Source organism: Haliaeetus leucocephalus, unplaced genomic scaffold (genome assembly GCF_000737465.1).
Source record: "Haliaeetus leucocephalus isolate CR32 unplaced genomic scaffold, Haliaeetus_leucocephalus-4.0 Scaffold373, whole genome shotgun sequence".
NCBI classification, from domain to species: Eukaryota; Metazoa; Chordata; class Aves; order Accipitriformes; family Accipitridae; genus Haliaeetus; species Haliaeetus leucocephalus.
In genome coordinates, this window is record NW_010972809.1 from 5002923 (window position 1) to 5021241 (window position 18319).

At 42.3% G+C, this 18319-nt stretch overlaps 1 protein-coding gene across 1 annotated transcript in view; it reads left to right on the forward strand.

The window, feature by feature from the left end:
• NEDD9 (neural precursor cell expressed, developmentally down-regulated 9) overlaps nt 1–13505 on the forward strand; it is a 37356-nt gene extending 23851 nt beyond the window's left edge. The window contains exons 3-7 of the mRNA XM_010573219.1: nt 8128–8229; nt 9430–9531; nt 9973–11196; nt 11534–11623; nt 12996–13505. Coding sequence (XP_010571521.1) covers nt 8128–8229; nt 9430–9531; nt 9973–11196; nt 11534–11623; nt 12996–13505 — 2028 coding nt within the window. The remainder of the gene's footprint in view (nt 1–8127; nt 8230–9429; nt 9532–9972; nt 11197–11533; nt 11624–12995) is intronic.
• Nucleotides 13506–18319: the final 4814 nt, after the last annotated feature.

The window sequence follows — 18319 nt, forward strand, 5'->3', positions numbered from 1 at the left end:
TATTTCTCCACTAGAAGAACTTAGCACACAATAATTTGGGGATTTTGTTTCTCCTTAATATCCATCCACAGACATTTACTTCAGAGTGCATGCCTGTTCTAACAGCAGTACTGCAACACAAGCTCATTAGCACTGTTGGCCAACACATGCAGAAATGGTGATGTCACTGTCTGTCTAAAAGCGAGTAATTGTCATGGGGATGGCACTGGTAAAAAACTTTTAGCAAGAGTATTGAACAAGTATCCTCTTTCACACTTCTCTTTAAAATGCTGATAATTTAATAATAACAGGTATGTTTTATTCGTCCCTCTTGTTCTCTTCCTCTCAAAAACCATGACAGCCTCTGAAGCATTGGTTTGACTCTTTTTAATCACATTTTGTAAGCAAGAATGACTCCACCAGAAGCTAGGAAATACCCCTTCCCAGTCAGCCTTGCAATTCAAGGCCAGCCAGCACCAAGCCTGTTCCACTGACGCAGGCAGAAATGTTGCTCATAACACAATTGGCAGAAAGCCCTAGAGTTGATGCAAGAGCATGATCAGGTCATGAAAGCATCATTAAAAGAAAAAAAAAAAAAGGCAGTAAAGTCTTGTCAGTGACAAAATTGTTGAACTTTTTATGTGCCTCGTACTACTCATTCTGTAAGGTCTGTAGAGACAGAGACCTTTATATCTGCATTTAGTTTGTGATCATGAACACCAGCAGCAAGCAAAAATTGAACACCATAATCCAAAGCTACAGCAAGTCACCACCATTCCATTACACTTAATACAGCCCTGTCATTTTATGCTAATGGGAGCTTAGGTTATTTATGTAACTCCATAGATTAAAAAAAAAAGTAATATATTTAGTTGTTTAGAAAGATAACAAACCTGCACTTTAGATTTAGGAAAAACACAAAACTGAAAAACAGTGTAACGAACCTGCATTTGTGTGCTGGTTAATAGAAAGGGTCACACCAAAAGTTGACAAGTCAGGATTAGGCTAGTTGAAAAGCAGTTGGTTATACCTGTATCACCAGCAGTTGAGAGTTTGAATCATGGCCAGCTCATGATTTCACATTTTTAATTTTAAATCATTTTCACACCTTCTGCTGTACATCTTCAAGACTCACAACCCAAAACTTGCATAAATCTGGTTGAAATAATACGACCTCAGAAGGAGAAAAGTGTAACACCCATTCCATTACTTATTATTTACATTCAAATACCATGGGGGCATTTTTTAAGACTGGGCACCTACTGGTGAGACACTTTGTAACCACATTTAAAAGTTTCTTTTTAAAGCCCTGAGCCTGCAAAGTTAGGCATTTCTAATTTAACACACCATGAATCAGTGACATCTGGACATGCTTTAGCCATGAGAGCATGTACAGTTACAGCAGAAAAGCAGATCTTCATAGGCATAGCTCTTGGACAACAAATGGACATAAAGCATAGGAGAAAATAAGCAGGTATTTTGAAGATGGAAACAACATCAAGAACTATAAATCAGTTCTGTATCAGGGTAGTATTTGTCACATATCCTTATCTTCACACATCTTGAGTCTTACTTCTTAGAAAATTCACTGGGGAACACCCAATCAAAGACAAGTGGCCGTGTCGCTATATGCATCGATACCGCATTTCTTTCCGCCACACAGTAGAGCTGATAACTCACTCAGCCCAGGAAAGAAGATGCAGTTATTTTTGTTGATTTCCTCATGCCTTTCAGAAACAGCACTAGAAGCAACTCATAGTTGCAGCTACAAGCCTGGTGCATTAGAAGAAATGCCTCTATAGGTTTCCTCCCCTCTCTTTCAGCTTGTGAGCCTTGATCTAAAGCTCTCCAATGGTTCAGTCTTGGCAGAAAATACTGTACTAGAGCATTTTATAGTGGCCTGATGTTCATACATTATTTAGGTTAAAATAAAGTGTTATGATTTGATAATCCTTAAGACCTACAGCAACTTACAAAACCAAAACATTTATAAGAGCAAGTATCCTTAGCACATATGAGAATGAAACCCCAACCTTTACTCACTGACAGCTGGGGAACATATTGTATGTCATCATATATAGCAAATAAGTAAGTCAAGGCTACTGCTTCATAAAAACATTTTTGCTCTTTTTTTACAGCAGACAATATTGAGTGATACAATAGGTATTACTGTCAGGAAATTCATTATCAGTCACTGGAAATCTTGATGCAGCCTGCAAAAGACAGGAGAGGAAACACTATGTGCTTTCTGTGAAAAAGACAGAGTTTTAGCCAGCTAGCCTGGTTCTTTCAAATACCCAGATTACCTTAGAGACTCTTTTCTTTAACACCTTTCCCAAGAAAAAACATTTAGGGAGACACACCTAGCCTTCTAAGTACATACAGCAAAACAGAAAGATGGACTGGGAGGTGGCTCACTACCTGATCGAGCATTGTTCAGTATCTCCTGTCACTGCCTTGCAAAGGACTAGGAGTTCAAGAGAGGAGGGATTAGGTTTTTTCCCTGAATTCTCTCTCTTATAATTTCCCCACATTATCTTTGGCTATTTCATTCCCCTTACAAGCCTAAGAGAGCCCAGGTAGCTGTTACATATCCACCTAAGAGGCTTAGGAGCAGAATTTCAACAACTAGAGTTTTGTATTACATTTACAGAAATGCTTTACAACAGAAAACAATCATACTGTTTTTCCTTTACTTACATTTTCATTCATTGTTTTCCCCCATGTCCAAGCTTTATAACAGCCCCACTTTATGCACCACCACCGGGCCTACTCCAGGGCACGACTCTTCCCAGGGTAAGCTACAGCTGATTTAAATAGATACAGGACTGACAGCTGAGATTAGCAGCAGTTGATGGCAGTAGCTCATCAACTGCTGAGAGTTGCCCATGGGGTGAAGAGGAGAGCATCAGGGAAGGAAATATATTTTAATACAATTCTTCATCCAGATTTAAAATAAATATATAAATTTACCTCACATGCCTTCTCTTTTCCACCTCGAAAAAGCATTGATCTATTTTAAAAGCAGTCAGCAGGCATCAGTATGTTCTTGGGGTTAAGAGGCTGTACTGGGAAATCTCAAGCTGCCCTTTTCAGCTCCCCTGTCTGCCTGTGGTTTAGGTGGGGCAAAGTGTTGCAGAGGTGCAACGTACCTCTGCTTCAGTTCTCTCACCTGCAAAACTTAACAAAGCTTGTTTCCCATCATTCTGCATACAAGGCATTGCTCTTTCTGGGAGCAGGCCGAATTCTGCCCTCCACAGTACTGCTATAAATTCAGAGTAATTCTGTTGGCTTCAGTAGGTTTATTTGCTCTTTGTCCTTGTTAAACAATGTAAACTACAGTGTTGTGCATCTGCCATAAGCACAAGAACTGTCCTGTTGCTGCCTTAGTTAGGAATGTTCTCTGTTGCAGCCTAATGTTCATTTTAATCCTAGAAGAAATAGAATGGATTTTTTTTCCCTTATATTTAGGGAAGAGGGATTTAATGAACCACAGGACTGGATATTTTTGCAAAGTACATGCACATTCAGCTCTTTTTCTTGGTTAGGAACATGCCATTGGCATGGAAGAGACCCAAGTAATTGCTTTTGGAAGAGCATGGTCTTCAGCAAGAACAGAACAAACTTTCTGTTCAATTGTCTCTGTTTTGCAGTACTGAAAATTTGAAGTAGGCTCATTATATGTTTCACCAGAGCCAAACCTGGTCCCCGTTAGTTGCTCTGCATGGATTAAGTGGCTAACTATGTTTTGAGAACGTTGGGTTAGATAGTTTGTGGGAACACCATCTGTTTCCTTCAATGCGTAAACAAAGAAAATTGCTGGTTTGAAATGCAGGATTATTTAAACTCGGATGACCACAGGCATTCTTAAAAGAGAAGAGGTAAAAGGAGAAAGAATCCTCATGAGGTCTGAAGTTCAGTGACATTTGTTAGGAAATAAATTCCTAAGTACCAGACAGGGCTGCTATCCCTGTTCCAGATGTGGGAGAAGGGGAACTTTTCTTTTGCAGCTACCTCCTTCCTTCTGAAGTCCCATCTTCAAAACTAAACTGCCATCAAACACTCAAAACCATACGAAAGGGTTCAACAATGTGTTGAAAGGGCTGAGCATCCCAATTCAGAAGCAGCAAGTTAATTTAATGTATTTATGGGTGAATATCCAAAATCAAAAGTTACTTCTGAAAAAACTGGGTTTGGTACCTTTCTTACTTCACCTACCCAGCTACCTCCCTCTTCCTCATACAGAACAAGCCGTGCAACCGCATGTCCTGGCTTTCTGTGTAAGGTCATGTCTTGGGGACTTGAGAGTCAGAACAAATGCTCCACATTTTCACTTTGTCATGTAGCATGGGTATTCTTTTAACTACTGTTACAAAACATTCACTCAGGATGTGTTTTGGTGGTGAGCTGCTTCTGTTCTGAACTGACTGGGAACAAGCAGTCCAAGAGCCACGTTTAACCAAATGAAAAGTGTTGGAAGGGAAGAAGGGTGGAGGAACAACAGGAAACGTTCTTGTACTCAGTGCAGACCAGATCAGCATTTGTAGAGGATTTTATGATGAACTTGCTCAGAACATGTTGTTACTGGATAATAATCCTCCACACAGGAAAATATACCTGAGTCACTGGGAGAAAAAAAAGTTCTCTTTCATGTTATCAACAAACCTTGGTTGTTAGTGGGTGTTGCTGAGTTTCTTAAAAGTCGTATTGTCTCTTTCATATAGCTTTTTCAGAAGCCTAAAAAGGAGCAGACTTAAAAGCCTCTGATGCTTTTTTATTTGGAAAATAAATGCTACCCTGAGTGCACTGCTAAGCACAGCACCGCAGACAGCTCAGGTCTTCTGTCCGCAGTCACCCATTTAGGTGAGCTGTACTCGTGAATACCCAGAATCAGGCACTTTGTGTTTAACCTCTCACTTCCTTTGACAACAGCAGGAAGCACCCAGAGCAGGGGTTTGTTTCACCCAAATAAAGGAGTGACCCTGCTTGGTCACTACTTTGGGTTAGTCTAGTCTGGGAAAGAGTGAAAGTGTCAAGATACATGATAAAAAGTCCTGCAACACTGAATGAAACTGGCTTCCTTCATCTGACCAGTCTAGCAGTAGTGTAGTTATTTAGGATTGTATCACAGCACAGTAAATAAAAACAGCAGCCTTGTAGTACTGTAAGCCTTTCATATAGCATCTGGTATGTCAGCCTTTTTTGAAAAATGGGAAAGGTCTCTAAGGATGAGCTACAAGAATAACTGCAGCTGCATGATACTCTTGTATGCAGAGTGAGGGAGGATCTCTGTAAATACTGGGCATGAGCACAGCTTGTCTTCCACGTCTGTTCCAGGCTCCACAGTGTAAGGATATGATCTGCTTTGCCACCAGGGCTTCTTTTTACAAAAGCAAAATATCATGTTTACCTATAACAACAGGAGCAAGTGGTTTTACTTGTGCGTGCTTAGGGATGTGGTTTAGTGATGGACTTGGCAGTGTTAGGTTTACAGTTGGACTCGATGATCTTAAAGGTCTTTTCCAACCCTCTATAATTCTATGCCTTATTACCTGTGCCGCTCAGATTAGCTCCTTTTTTTATATCAGAATCATGGAATGGTTTGGGTTGGAAGCGACCTTAAAGATCATCTAGTTCCAACCCCCCTGCCATGGGCAGGGACACCTTCCACTAGACCAGGTTGCTCAAAGCCCCGTCCAACCTGGCCTTGAACACTTCCAGGGATTGGGGCATCCACAACCTCTCTAGGCAACCTGTTCCAGTGTCTCATCACCACCATGGTAAAGAATTTCTTCCTTATATCTAATCTAAATCTACCCTCTTTCAGTTTAAAACCACTACCCCTCCTCCTATCACAACATTCCCTGTTCAAGAGTCCCTCCCCATCTTTCCTCTGGTCTCCCCAGAGCCTTCTCTTCTCCAGGCTGAACAACCTCAACTCTCAGCTTATCCTCACAGGGGAGGTGCTCCAGCCCCTGATCATCTTTGTGACCCTCCTCTGGACCCAGTTGAGCAGGTCCATGTCTGTCTTACACTGGGGGCCCCAGAGCTGAACACAGTAATCCAGGTGGGGTCTCATGAGAGCGGAGTAAGAGGGGGAGAATCACCTCTCTAGACCTGCTGGTCATAATTCTTTTGCTGCAGCCCAGGATGCAATTGGCTTTCTGGGCTGCAAGCACACATCGCTGGCTCAGATTCAGTTTTTGATCCACTAATAACCCCAAGTCCTTCTCCACAGGCAAAATATGCTAGTCTGATCACTAGCCCTCACTGGCAGAAAAAGCATGAGGAAGCCATGTTGATACAAGTTTTAAGTTTCTCAGGCAAACAAAATAATCCCAGTATTACATGAGAGTGGCCTGGGAGGGATAATATCTGGAGTGATCTGTTGTGGGAAGCTTCCAGTAACTTAAGGGTGAACTTTCTTAAAAGTTTTGTCTGTAGATACCTTTTACAATGTAGTAGGTGACTCTATGGGAGAGGAACAGTCTGTAATAAATTCAGTACATTTTTAGATTCTGTTTAAAAAACTCTGACATGTGTAAGCCCTATTAACCCCACACCCAATTCAGCAGGAGTTCTCTCATGGGCAGCAAACTGACCCAGCGCTCTGGAGACCGTATCACTTCCAGTTCCTGTCCTCTGATACTAATTCAAGGAAAAGCAGCTGCAAAACCCACTGTCTTCCCCCACCTGCCAGGCGTGGATGTTCCTCCCTCACCTAAGGCACATGCAGTCAGTGCAGTGGCTGGTGCTACCAGTGCCTTGGGCTGCTCGCATTGAATCAGACCTGTACTGTATACTGGTATGGCATCTCAGGGGGAAAATACAGTGATTGTTTCATGGTACAGAGCCAGAGATTACACAGCAATATTTGGGCAGCAAGTAAAAAGAAGAAAAGCCTGTGTTGTTAACATAGCAGAGAAGAGATAGCAGGTTAGCATCAGGGACTTTCCCTGCAGACCTCAGTCAAACAAAACTCACTGTGAACTCTGGCCAGGATGCTAGGATTTCTTACAGCAAAAACTCTTATAGGATCTTTACACAGCATTTGGGCAGAAGGTCTGTTGTATGTCTTGCATACATTTCTAAAGACAGTTAGGTAGCTCTGATACAGAATTCTCCCCAGCTGAGTACAAAGCCACATCTGGGAGGGGCCTATGTAATTTGCCATTTTGTGCCTTTGGGTTATAGTATTTATATTTTTTTTGTTAGAGCTAAATAGCACCAGCAGAGGTTAAGATTTCCACCATAAACCAAGCTCTTTCTTGGAGTTAGGTAACGTTTCTTTTATACCATACAATACTGAAATTCTGCCATGCAGATGCTGTCCAAAACATAAGGCATTTATTTTTCACCAAATTTTATTGGAAGTCATTATGGTAGTTAATGGTTTAGAAAAATGTCAAAAAATGTAAATTCTAGGCACTTTTTTTTTTTTCAGAGGCTGTTCTTGTATTATATACTTCAAGAATGGCTTAACATTTTCTATCTTTTAGCTGCTAATATAGACAAAGTTAACGGAGACAGCAAAATTGAATGTCGTGCTTTGGAAGGTTTAAGCATAGCCTTTCTATGTAAAGAATTTCCAAAGCCACAGCTCACACTCAGTTATCCAGCACGTTGTACTGTGGAGCAGTAACACAAGATGTCCTGCTGGAGTAGGTGGGAAATATCTCCACGAGAAAAGGGGTGGACTCCCAGAGCCTGAACGTAGTATTTTAAGCCTCTGTCAGCAAGTGGGGACACTCAATACCTCAGTAAGATCAGCATGTATGTAGCCCTGATCTCAGTGAGTGGGTGGCGTAACCATCACCTCATGTGGTCTGTGCTAATGGGTGGTTAGTGGGAAGAAGGGACCAAACTCTCCTAGACTTGCTGGAGAATCTGTGCTTGAGAAATAGAAGATACCGTAGCACTAGAAAGCAGCTGTGTCAGAACTGGTCTGGAAGGAAAAAATGGTGCCTTTACTAACAGTCACTTTGCAGTGTTCAACTGGCAGGCGTATATGTAGACTTGTGTTACTAACATTGCCACATAAAGCATGAATGTTAATAGTACTGAATTGTTTATACCCTGTGCAGTTACAGAGAGAACGTGCCAAGATCCTCGGAGACTTATGTTTCCTCTTTTTCTTTTATCCCACAGGTAATAACTCCAGTCAGGTCAGGACAAGGTTATGTTTATGAATTCCCTTCAAAATACCAGAAGGATACCTACGATATCCCCCCTGTTCGCCCTCTCCAAGGGGTAGGTACCAATAAAACTGCCAACTGACAGGATACAAAAGGTGATGAATTTCTACCAGAAGTTTATGAGCTAAGCAAATTCTCTCATTTCAGAGAGAAAATATGTTTTAATTAGATGCTGTGGCTTATTCACAGAGCGCAGAAGTATTTCAAAGTTGTATTTGATGTTGACTAAGATTTGGCAGCACACCAAATGCAAAACTCCCATTTGTTTTCTGTGTTTTGATCAAAGAGTGTATCTAAACAGAATAAACTTGCTGCCTGGGAACAATTTTTTTCCCCCTTACTTTGTTGTTGCATAGTTGACAGTAATTCATTCAGTAAGGGTAAAATTACCGCCTAGATGAACAGCTACTATGCAGGGAGTTGTTTTCACCACATATCTACTGCACTATGTCACTGAACTTAAAATATATCTTTGTTCTGGGGAACACCCTTAGCATTTAGTCCCCAAGACCACAGACATTTAGAGTGGATGCTTGCAGGACCTGTACCTCAACAACCCTGCATCTCTCCATGGCTCTTTGACCGAGCAGCTCCTCTAGGGAACAACATTGAAGCCTAATAGGTCATAACACAGACTGACATCAAATGGCTGGAACTGTTGGGAAGTCTGGGTTAAGAGACATTCAGACAGTGGCCTTAGACCACGTGCAGAACCCACTGTAACGTAGGACATGCTACCAAGTGTGACACTTCAAACATCTGACAGCTGTACTCTGCTGAGTAAGGCAGCTCACACTGCACCCAATAAAGCAGATAGGTGATACTGACAGGGGCAGCCTTACTTTCAGAGAATTTAGCGTGTACTAGTAGAAGCTTATTCCTCAACTCCTCTAATCTCGATCAGTAAGAGTGTGATCAGTTCTGGTCACATGAATATACTGCTCCTCTGTTCACCCAACAGGTATCTGTAATAGACTGGCCTTGATTTAACTCTTGGGATGGAAGTCAGCTGTGACTACATCTCTCCAGCCTACTGTCCACACAATTGCCCAGAGGGGACCTAGCAAAATGCATTTCCCCCTAACTGTCCAGAATACCAGGCATATCCAAGCAGCTGTCGCATATGATACAAAGTTGAAGAGCTCTGATCATCTTCAGGCTGTTTGAGAAGAAACACGGAAACCAAGAAAACTCATCTGAGATCAGAGCTTTCCTGAGGTGACTTGTTTCTGTAACCAATTTATTCTTTCTTTAGATATATGACATTCCCCCCACATCAGTTAAGGGGCCTGCACTTCCAGCTCCCATGGGAGAAGCAAAAGCTTTAGGAGTCTATGACATACCACCTGCCAAAGGGGTAAGTATTACACTGTTTCCACAAGATCCTGTATTTTCATGTCTGACCAGACATGTTTAAACAAGAGTTCATGTATGATCCTGAAAGAAGGGGAGATTCTGTGCTGTAAAGATTTCCTTAGGTTTTTAAACTGTTAAAACTGGTAAAGTGAAGCACTGCATCAAAATTATTAACATTATGGAGTGTGAATTGATAATTAGGCCTACGTTATCTTTGTGGAAGCATGCTGCCTTTTTGGATTTTGCTGCTTATGAGAATTTGCATCAAGATGAATGTGAAAAAGGGAGATATTAAAACTGACACTCAAACTCACAGTAAGTAGCTGACTCCATGAAAGTCAGTGGCAGATCCTCCATTGCAGCATTTTATAGGCCATATGGAAAACGTAAAATATTCTGCTATTCTAGCCAAAGGTTTCATGGTTTGCTTTCTGTGATTCAGGTCTATGCTACACCTCCATCTGCATGCCGAGATGATACAGGCCTGAGGGAAAATTTGCAGGAATTTTCATCGCCAGGGGGCCACAGTATGAGACCAGAAGGAGCATATGATATTCCTCCTCCCATCACCAAAGCAAGTGGGAAGGAGCTTAATAAATTTTCTCCTGAAAGCCTTTTATTGCCAGATGGAGTGCCACAGAAACAGAGTGTTTATGACATCCCTATGAACCATCAAAACCATTTTCTTGGACAGCAAATTGCACCTCAAAAAGATGTTTATGATACCCCAAGGGGAATTGCATTCCCAGGACAACAGATAGGAGTCAGTGAAAGTCTCATCCCAGAAGGAAAAGAAGGTGTGTATGATGTGCCACCACCAGTCCTCCAAGACACTAAAGGCTTACAGGATGTGACTGATGGGATAAATAGGTTGTCTTTCTCCAGCACAGGAAGCACAAGGAGTAACATGTCCACATCTTCAACGACATCAAAAGACTCTTCTTTCTCAGCATCAACTGCACAGGACAAAAGACTAATCCTTGATCCAGACACTGCTATAGAAAGGCTTTATCGCCTCCAGCAGATGGTGGAGACAGCTGTCAATAACCTTATGGCCTTCATTACAGCAGACTGGCGGTCTTATGGATATATGGAGAAACACATCAATGAAATTCACACTGCTGTGGATAAGGTGGAGCAGTCGCTGTTGGAGTACCTCCAGTTTGCGAAAGGATCAGCAGCCAATGCTTCCTGCCTATCCGAGTTCAGCCTCCTTAACAAAATGAGGAGGGAGGTGCAAAGGCTGGAGGACTCTCACCAGATCCTTACCCAAACCAGTCACGACTTGAACAGCTACAACTGGTCTTTGAATGTTCTAGCCGTCAACAGACTGCAGAACAAGTGTGATGACCTGGATCGGTTTGTTATGGTGGCAAGGACAGTCCCAGATGATGCCAAGCAACTGACCACTACCATCAGCATCAATGCAGAGGTGCTCTTCAAACAGGTGTCGAGCAGCTCACGTTTCAAAAACTTACCGGAGAACATCATGAACACTCCTGACTATGTATATGACAATCCTCATATGCAGCGTCATGGAGAAAAAGCACAGAACCACTGCAGTCCCCTTCCTCCACTCCTGAGTAAAGGTCAGCACCCCCACAATACCCCCAGTGAGAGCTCAGAAAAGAGTTGGATGGATGACTACGATTATGTTCACCTGCAGGTAGGTAAACCCAACACCTTGTTCTGCACAAGGCCAAGCGAGGTATCTGTGGTTTTTGCAGAAGCTGTTTGCAGGAAAATAGCAATCGGATTGTTACACTAATACATATTGAAGAGTAATTTCACAAGGGTGATTGCTTCCTCTCAAATAAGACTGTTGCATACATAATAGCAATAGCCTTTTGCTCTGCCACACTATCCTTTTCTTCTCCATACTCCTAGTGGTGCATTACCAGTGAAAAAGCCAACACAAAGCAGCCTGTTATTTGATTTATGAGTTGTCATTTAGCTCAGGAGCGGTTTTGATTTAACACAGTGTCTTATGTTTTGCAAAACAGGGGAAAGAAGAGTTTGAAAGGCAACAGAAGGAGCTGCTGGAAAAAGAAAATATCATCAAACAGAGCAAAATGGAGCTAGAGCACCATCAGGTATGTTCACTCAGGTGCAATAATCACACTGAAATGCAGCATTCCTTGCACATAAGGAATACTGATCAAATAAAACAGGAGGGGCCCTTCCCTTAGCAGTGTGCAAGTGCTAGCATTGTGGCTGTGAGGCATGCATGAGTGCCAGCACATGCAGGTGGAAAGTCCCAGGTGCTAGATGGTGAAGATGGCAGGTATTAGGTCTTGGCTAAACAGCAGCTCCTGGTTAGTTTCTTTCCAAGTGGGATTTGTGCCAGTCAGGCTCCACCATAATTGGATTTATCAGCGCAAAGGACGAGGACGTGCACTGTCATGCTGCAAATGGGAAATGGTGAGCATCAAGATTTTAGCACCTTCCTGGCCCTGTGCATCTGTGTCAGTGATTGCTTATGCCAAAGAAATCTTAAGTATTTACTGCAGAGTAGCTATGCTGAAGATCATAATCTCTGCCCTGTCCATTTCCTTGTTGCCACTTCATAATGGAGTGGAGGCACAGCCACAGCTTTCAGTGTTTAGAATGACATCTCTTGTGGCAGGAATGAGCTTTTCCCTTGAAAACAATTTCCAACCATCTCAATTTAAGAGACTAATTTTTTTTTTTTTTTTATACAATGCACCATTGCGGTGGGCCCAGTGCATATGTGTAATAAAAAGCAGTCTCTGTCTCTAATTTACCACAGAGGAGAAACAGACTTACGCAATGTCTCACAGTGGGTCAGTCACAGTGTCAGCTCAAGAACTTAGGTTTCCTGACCCGCAATCCAGTGCCTTAATCACTGGGCCACACTGGATGCACATGCCACCTGTACACCTGTTCAGTGAGGATCAATACCACTAACTTAAATACTGTGCTTAACATCACTTTAAATGCTAAAAAAGTAGGACGTATAAGATTGAGGGCTTCACTTTGCCCTCATGTTAATACTTCAATATGTTGTTGCCATATTTTATGGCAGAAAATTGTACAAGCAACATGGAGGTGAAAGTTAAAGGTTTGTCATCTCAAAATCCCACAGAGATGGCAGCTTTTTAAAGACTGTGTAGGAGTCATTGCCACTTGGATCCATCTCTCTCACTTGTGATTTCAGAATATTCCAAATGAGCAACAGCCTGTAAATTCAGGAGGGTTTGGTTTTTTTAAATGCAAATAAAGTATTTTAGATGTTTTTCTCTTCTGAACTCTGTGTATTTGGATTTCTGGTAACCAAAGCACTTGATTGCCCCTCACGCTCCAAAATAAAAGATCTTTGAAAACATATACTAGCATAAGGTCAATCTATGATACCTAGAGGTGTCCTGAGGCATGAAGTGAAATTGAATACATAACGTCTTAGGAGAATATTCTTTGAAGAGACCCTTTTTATTTTCCTTTCAGATCAATCAGTTTCAACGTCTGGAGCAAGAGATCACAAAGCCAGTAGAGAATGACATCTCAAAATGGAAACCGCCTCAAGCTCTCCAGACTGCAAACGGCACTGCCACCTCCCGTGACAGCCAGCTACTGTTATTCTATTCTGACCAATGCGAGACTCACTTCAACTCTCTCCTAAATGCCATTGATGCCTTTTTTGGTTGCGTCAACGCTTCTCAGCCCCCCCGAATCTTCGTGGCTCACAGCAAATTTGTCATTTTGAGCGCTCACAAACTTGTGTTCATTGGAGACATGCTCACAAGGCAAGTGACAACTCAGGACATATGCAACAAAGTGATGAATGCCAGCAACCAGTTGTGTGAACTGCTGAAGAGTGTCGTTCTGGCTACAAAGATGGCTGCCTTGCATTACCCCAACATAGCAGCCCTACAGAAGATGGTGGACCAAGTAACAGAGCTGTCTCGTCACGCACAGTTGTTCAAACTCTCGCTGGTCCAAATGGCATCCTTATGAAACCCGGTGGAATCCAATCCACAAGCAGCAAAACAGAAAAGCAAACAAACTGGAGCTATTTTTATGTAAATGTTTGTTTCGTTTGGTTTGGTTTTTGGTTTTTTTTAGATATTTTTAATGAAATTTTAGATACATTCTTATGCATTAGAGAATCTATTGAAATCAGGGATCTGGGAATATATCTGGTTCTGTATTATGTTTCTAATACACATTTAGGTTTGTATACACTGCATATTTGTATATGTTGCTACTTTCTCTAAACCATCAATTAAGCACCTTAAGAATTATGCGTTGGGTAAGCAGTGCGTATCTTTTGTATATACTGCCTGTTTCCTCAGTATATTTGTTAACTGGATGCTGCACTCTTCTTGTTTCATTCCATCTTGATTTTGGCACATGGACTTGGTTGTGAAACCTACTTGTAGCAATCCATGAAGCAAGTGTAATGGTTCTCATAGAACTCCATTCCCTTATTAGAAATTACTTTCTATAGTTTAATTCCATGAAATTTAACTCTCCTCTTGATGTTACTTTATGTACAGCATTCAGTCATTCTGACTAGCATATATGCACAACTGCAACAAGCAACGCATCAAGCAAGGCATACAGCATTTGGGAGAAAAGCATTTTTAGGCCATATAAGAAAAAGAACCTTCTAAGAAGGAAGACAGAATCGTATATATTTAATATCTTATGGCATTTGAATTCTGCTATTTCTAGTAACTGTGCAACGGGGGATTTAAAAATGTGGATGGATTCCCAGCAATGTAAATTCATACATGTTTACCTTGTACGTCCTTGCATTCGCAGTTAAATTTAACAGTCAGGCCCAAAAGCCTTATGGTTCGTGGACTCAGAGTTACCTTGAGAGCACACCAGGAGCCATCGGGCTCATCTTTGAGGCTGCAGATGAGCAATGTCTCAGAATACCAGTCCCTTCCAGAGGAATTAACATACAAATTGTAATGCATATGGAAAGAAAACAGGTAAATTTGAAGTGACATATTTAAACATCTCTATAGCATATACACAATTTAATGAAGAAATAGCACTTACTTTTTGTAGGACATATTCTTGAGAATTAATTGCATCTATGGCAATTCTGACTTCCATTCAAATATTGGGCTTTTTTTCCAAATTCCAAATTCTATTACCTAGGTGCTGGTCCTTCTGCACTACATTGCTGCCAAAAAATGACCTCCTGTTTTAATGGGGCCATTCCATCAGTAAGTACACACAGTCCCGCCCAGCAATTTTCAATTTAGACCCTTAAAAATTGTTAGCAGAGTGGTAGACTCCTTTAGAAATTTCATGTATGCTGGCTGCTCCAAAACACACATAAGCTTATTTGTCTTCATTGTCTTTTGTGAACCTCCTAAAAATAAGTCACAGAATGCCATTTGCCTGTGGTCCTCAGACTAAAAGCCATGCTTCAAAGTGAGCAATACCTTAGGTAAATCCCAGGTGATTCTGGCATTTTTAAAGCAGAACACTACTGTCCTTGCATAATTCAGGGTAGTCCCACATTGATGTGTTCTGAGCGTTTGCACCAGCAAGCAGATCACTGGTGAATACACAGTCACGAGATCAGTAGCACCTAGAAAACTGGCACTTCTGCCCAAGTTTTCTCTTTCCCAGTTTGTATCCGAACACGTGCCTTATTGAAATGGGATTTGTTGTCTTAGGTAACAAAACCATTTCAGCAGCGTATGAAATCTTGCAGCCTTAATGTATCGTCTCAGAGTGAAGACCACTCTTAGTTACCGTAACGTCACTTCCAGGGTCTGCAGACTCTTCCTGGAAGGGCAACGGGAGCGAGCACAACCTCAGCTGGCCTAGAATTGGCTCCAGGGCTTGGCTCTGGTGTAATATCCAGAAAGTGCAGTTATGCTATTGTAACCGATAGCCAGTTGCCAAAAAAGCAATCCACGTGAACCTGTTTTGTACTAGTATTGTTTGGGATTCTTGGATTTCCTTCTCCATTTTTTTCACTGTATATTCTTAGAAAGTAAAAAAGTGTTTTGAAGCTTAGTGGTTATGTTGATAGTTTGTGCTTTCAAAAGGAGAACCTTTATTGCAAGCCTGTATTACAGTTTGTTATCTTGTAGAGAGCCATTTTAAAATTATTAAATAACTATAGCTTTTTTTATATAAAACAGGCAACATGTGGTCTTATTTTTTCTTGTTTTCAGAGTCCTCTAAGCATATTAAAAAGAAATATTGCTGCCTGCTAATACTATCAAAGCCATTCTAAAATGAGGAGTTCACTTCCATCTTTTCACTGATGAGTGCTTGTAGTATGGAGTGAGAACTTGAGGGTGTAAAAAAGAAGGGATGGACAGTTTCTCTGCCTGTCCAGAAGAAGCAGGTTTATCCAACTCAGCTACACAAGGCATCAAGCCCAAAATACAACCATCAGGGTCTACAGCGCACCAGGCCACGCTCCTGCCCCGTTCCCAGTGTCTATTCCTGCTGCGTGAGCTGCATCCTGAACCACCTCATCATAGCACAGGCGCAGGTCCTTGAGGTGAACAGGGCAGTTCCTCTCACACGATCCCACGATAAGGTGGGGTGGCAGGACACAGATGTGACTGTCCACCCATTTTGGCCTGTTCTCCCTCTCCAGCATTTACTGGTGAAGCCACAATCCATGCAGGAACTGGAAGAGCAGCTTTGCTCAGTGTAGCCATCTTTCCCCACCCGAACCCAATAGTAAGAGCATCCCTCTTCTACATGCCAAGTTGAGCATTACCTGTGTGGGGGTTCCACCTGAAACAACCACGTGGCTTCAAGGATCATGGAGTCTTTCCCAAAAGTTATCTTCCCATTTCACTGTTGCCAAGGCACTGCCCTACCTCCTGTCAAACACCCTGGGTGTGCAAGGAGGAAAGAAAAAGCCTGGGACTGGATCTGTGCTTACGCCAGTTCTCAGCTGCCAGTGAAAGACGTTCCTGCTGGAGAGTGCAAGTAAAATGAAAACCTCGAGAGCAAAGTGCCTGGTCCGGCCTGTTGTGTCCTCACAAGGGGAAAGCCAGCGATGCAGTCCTGCTTCCCAAGAGTGCTCCATTTTGTTCCTCTGCTAAATTTAAAAAAGGTCAACTAACAACAAAGGAGGGACTGGACAACCAAAATGGTTCAGAATAGTAACCAGAGCCTCTTTGTTCTCCTCCCTGAGCCACAGTGTCCCCACGCAGTTGCCAAGAAACTACCGCTGTTTGGCAACCAAGTTGATGGCCAGTGTGAAATGACTGTCTGATGTCCAGTGTGGAAAAAAAAGGCTGCCTCGCACTAGTGGCAAATGCAGAACACACTTGGCTCCTTACTCCAAACATTAAGTAAATGCTAATTCATATTAATCAGAAAAATGCTTCCTTTCTTTTCCAGGATGATGAGTGAGGGAGAAAGAGGAGAGACAAAAGCCACTCTTGAAATGGGCAGGGTTTAGAGAAATTATCAGTTCATATTGATTCATGACACAGGACACACTTCATTGCACCCCATGTTGCACAACCCCCTGCTGCTACTTTTACCATTTCTTCCAAGCCAGGGCTGCGCAGCTTCTGCTTTCATTACCTGCGCGTTTCTGCAACCTTGGCAAACCCACTGTCTGCCGTTCCAGCAAAGGCAACGTGGGTGAAGGAAACCAAGTTCCCACACTGTCGCCTGATGCTGGATTACACCCCAGCATCTTCACATCCCCCGGAACTTCCAGACCCTGGAGCTTTTAGTACTCTCCAACATGTACATCTGGGCTACGTTTCAGAAATGTCCCTCCCACGTCTACTGCCAGTGCTCTTCAGAGTGTTGCTACACCGGTAACACCTTCCCTCTGCCCACAAGCCAAGCATCTGTAGCTGTTCTGCTCCAAATCCAGCTTTTCTCTGTTGAACCCCACTTCAAGGCTGCCTGCTCCACCTTAACATGCCTCAGTCTCAATCAAAAGGCTTTAGAAACTCATAGGATTTACTCCAAAGGTAGTTCTTAACCCTCCCTTGCTGCTTTCTCCTCTCACAATGTTCACAGCATTAGTCCACATTTAGACAGGAACTTTTCCAGGGCAAAGACAGGGTCTTGCCAGTCTCGGAGGATGACACAGAGAGTTCCTCCCAACTCTGAAACGTGCCTATTCATTTCATCTTATACCCATTACACTGGCAGTTTCAAAAGCAACATACACACATCACTCTTAAGTCAACAGAGCCCTTTTTCTGCTAGAAGATTTTTCCCATCTCAGAGATAGACTGTCCACATAATGTGGATTTTTTTTTTTTTTTCTTAATAATTTCTTTCTGCTATTTGCACCCAAATTCCACCCAAGACAACAGCTTTCTCTGTCTGAGGAGCCCTGGATATTGCTGTGTGGCTTTTCAACATGAGTAAATCTACAGTTATATCTAGTGCTGCAAAGTCCCCCGAGAAGTTCTTCCGACTCAAAGAGGACGTTGAATCCAGGCTTGAGAGTACCTGGATAAAGTGAACAACAGCAGGAGAAACATCTAATCCAGCCTTACCATAAGCCTGCTGACTTCAGAGAAAGCAGGCGTGACATGAAAGTTAACCTCCTGGGAGCAAGTGTGAGGGCTAGCACAGACTCTCTAACTCATACCACCTCAGTTTCCCTCCAGTGAATGGCCCAGAAGCAATTTTATTTAGATTAAATTAGAGATCAATTTGGAGCGCAGCTGACATCGTTAGCAAGGCCTGATCATGCTGGACGTGCTGCTGGCCATTGGAATCACTTAGGAAATGCAAGTGCATCATTCTCCATTCAAAAACCAAATATTTAGTCTTCAGTGCCTGTGCGTTATGCAGGG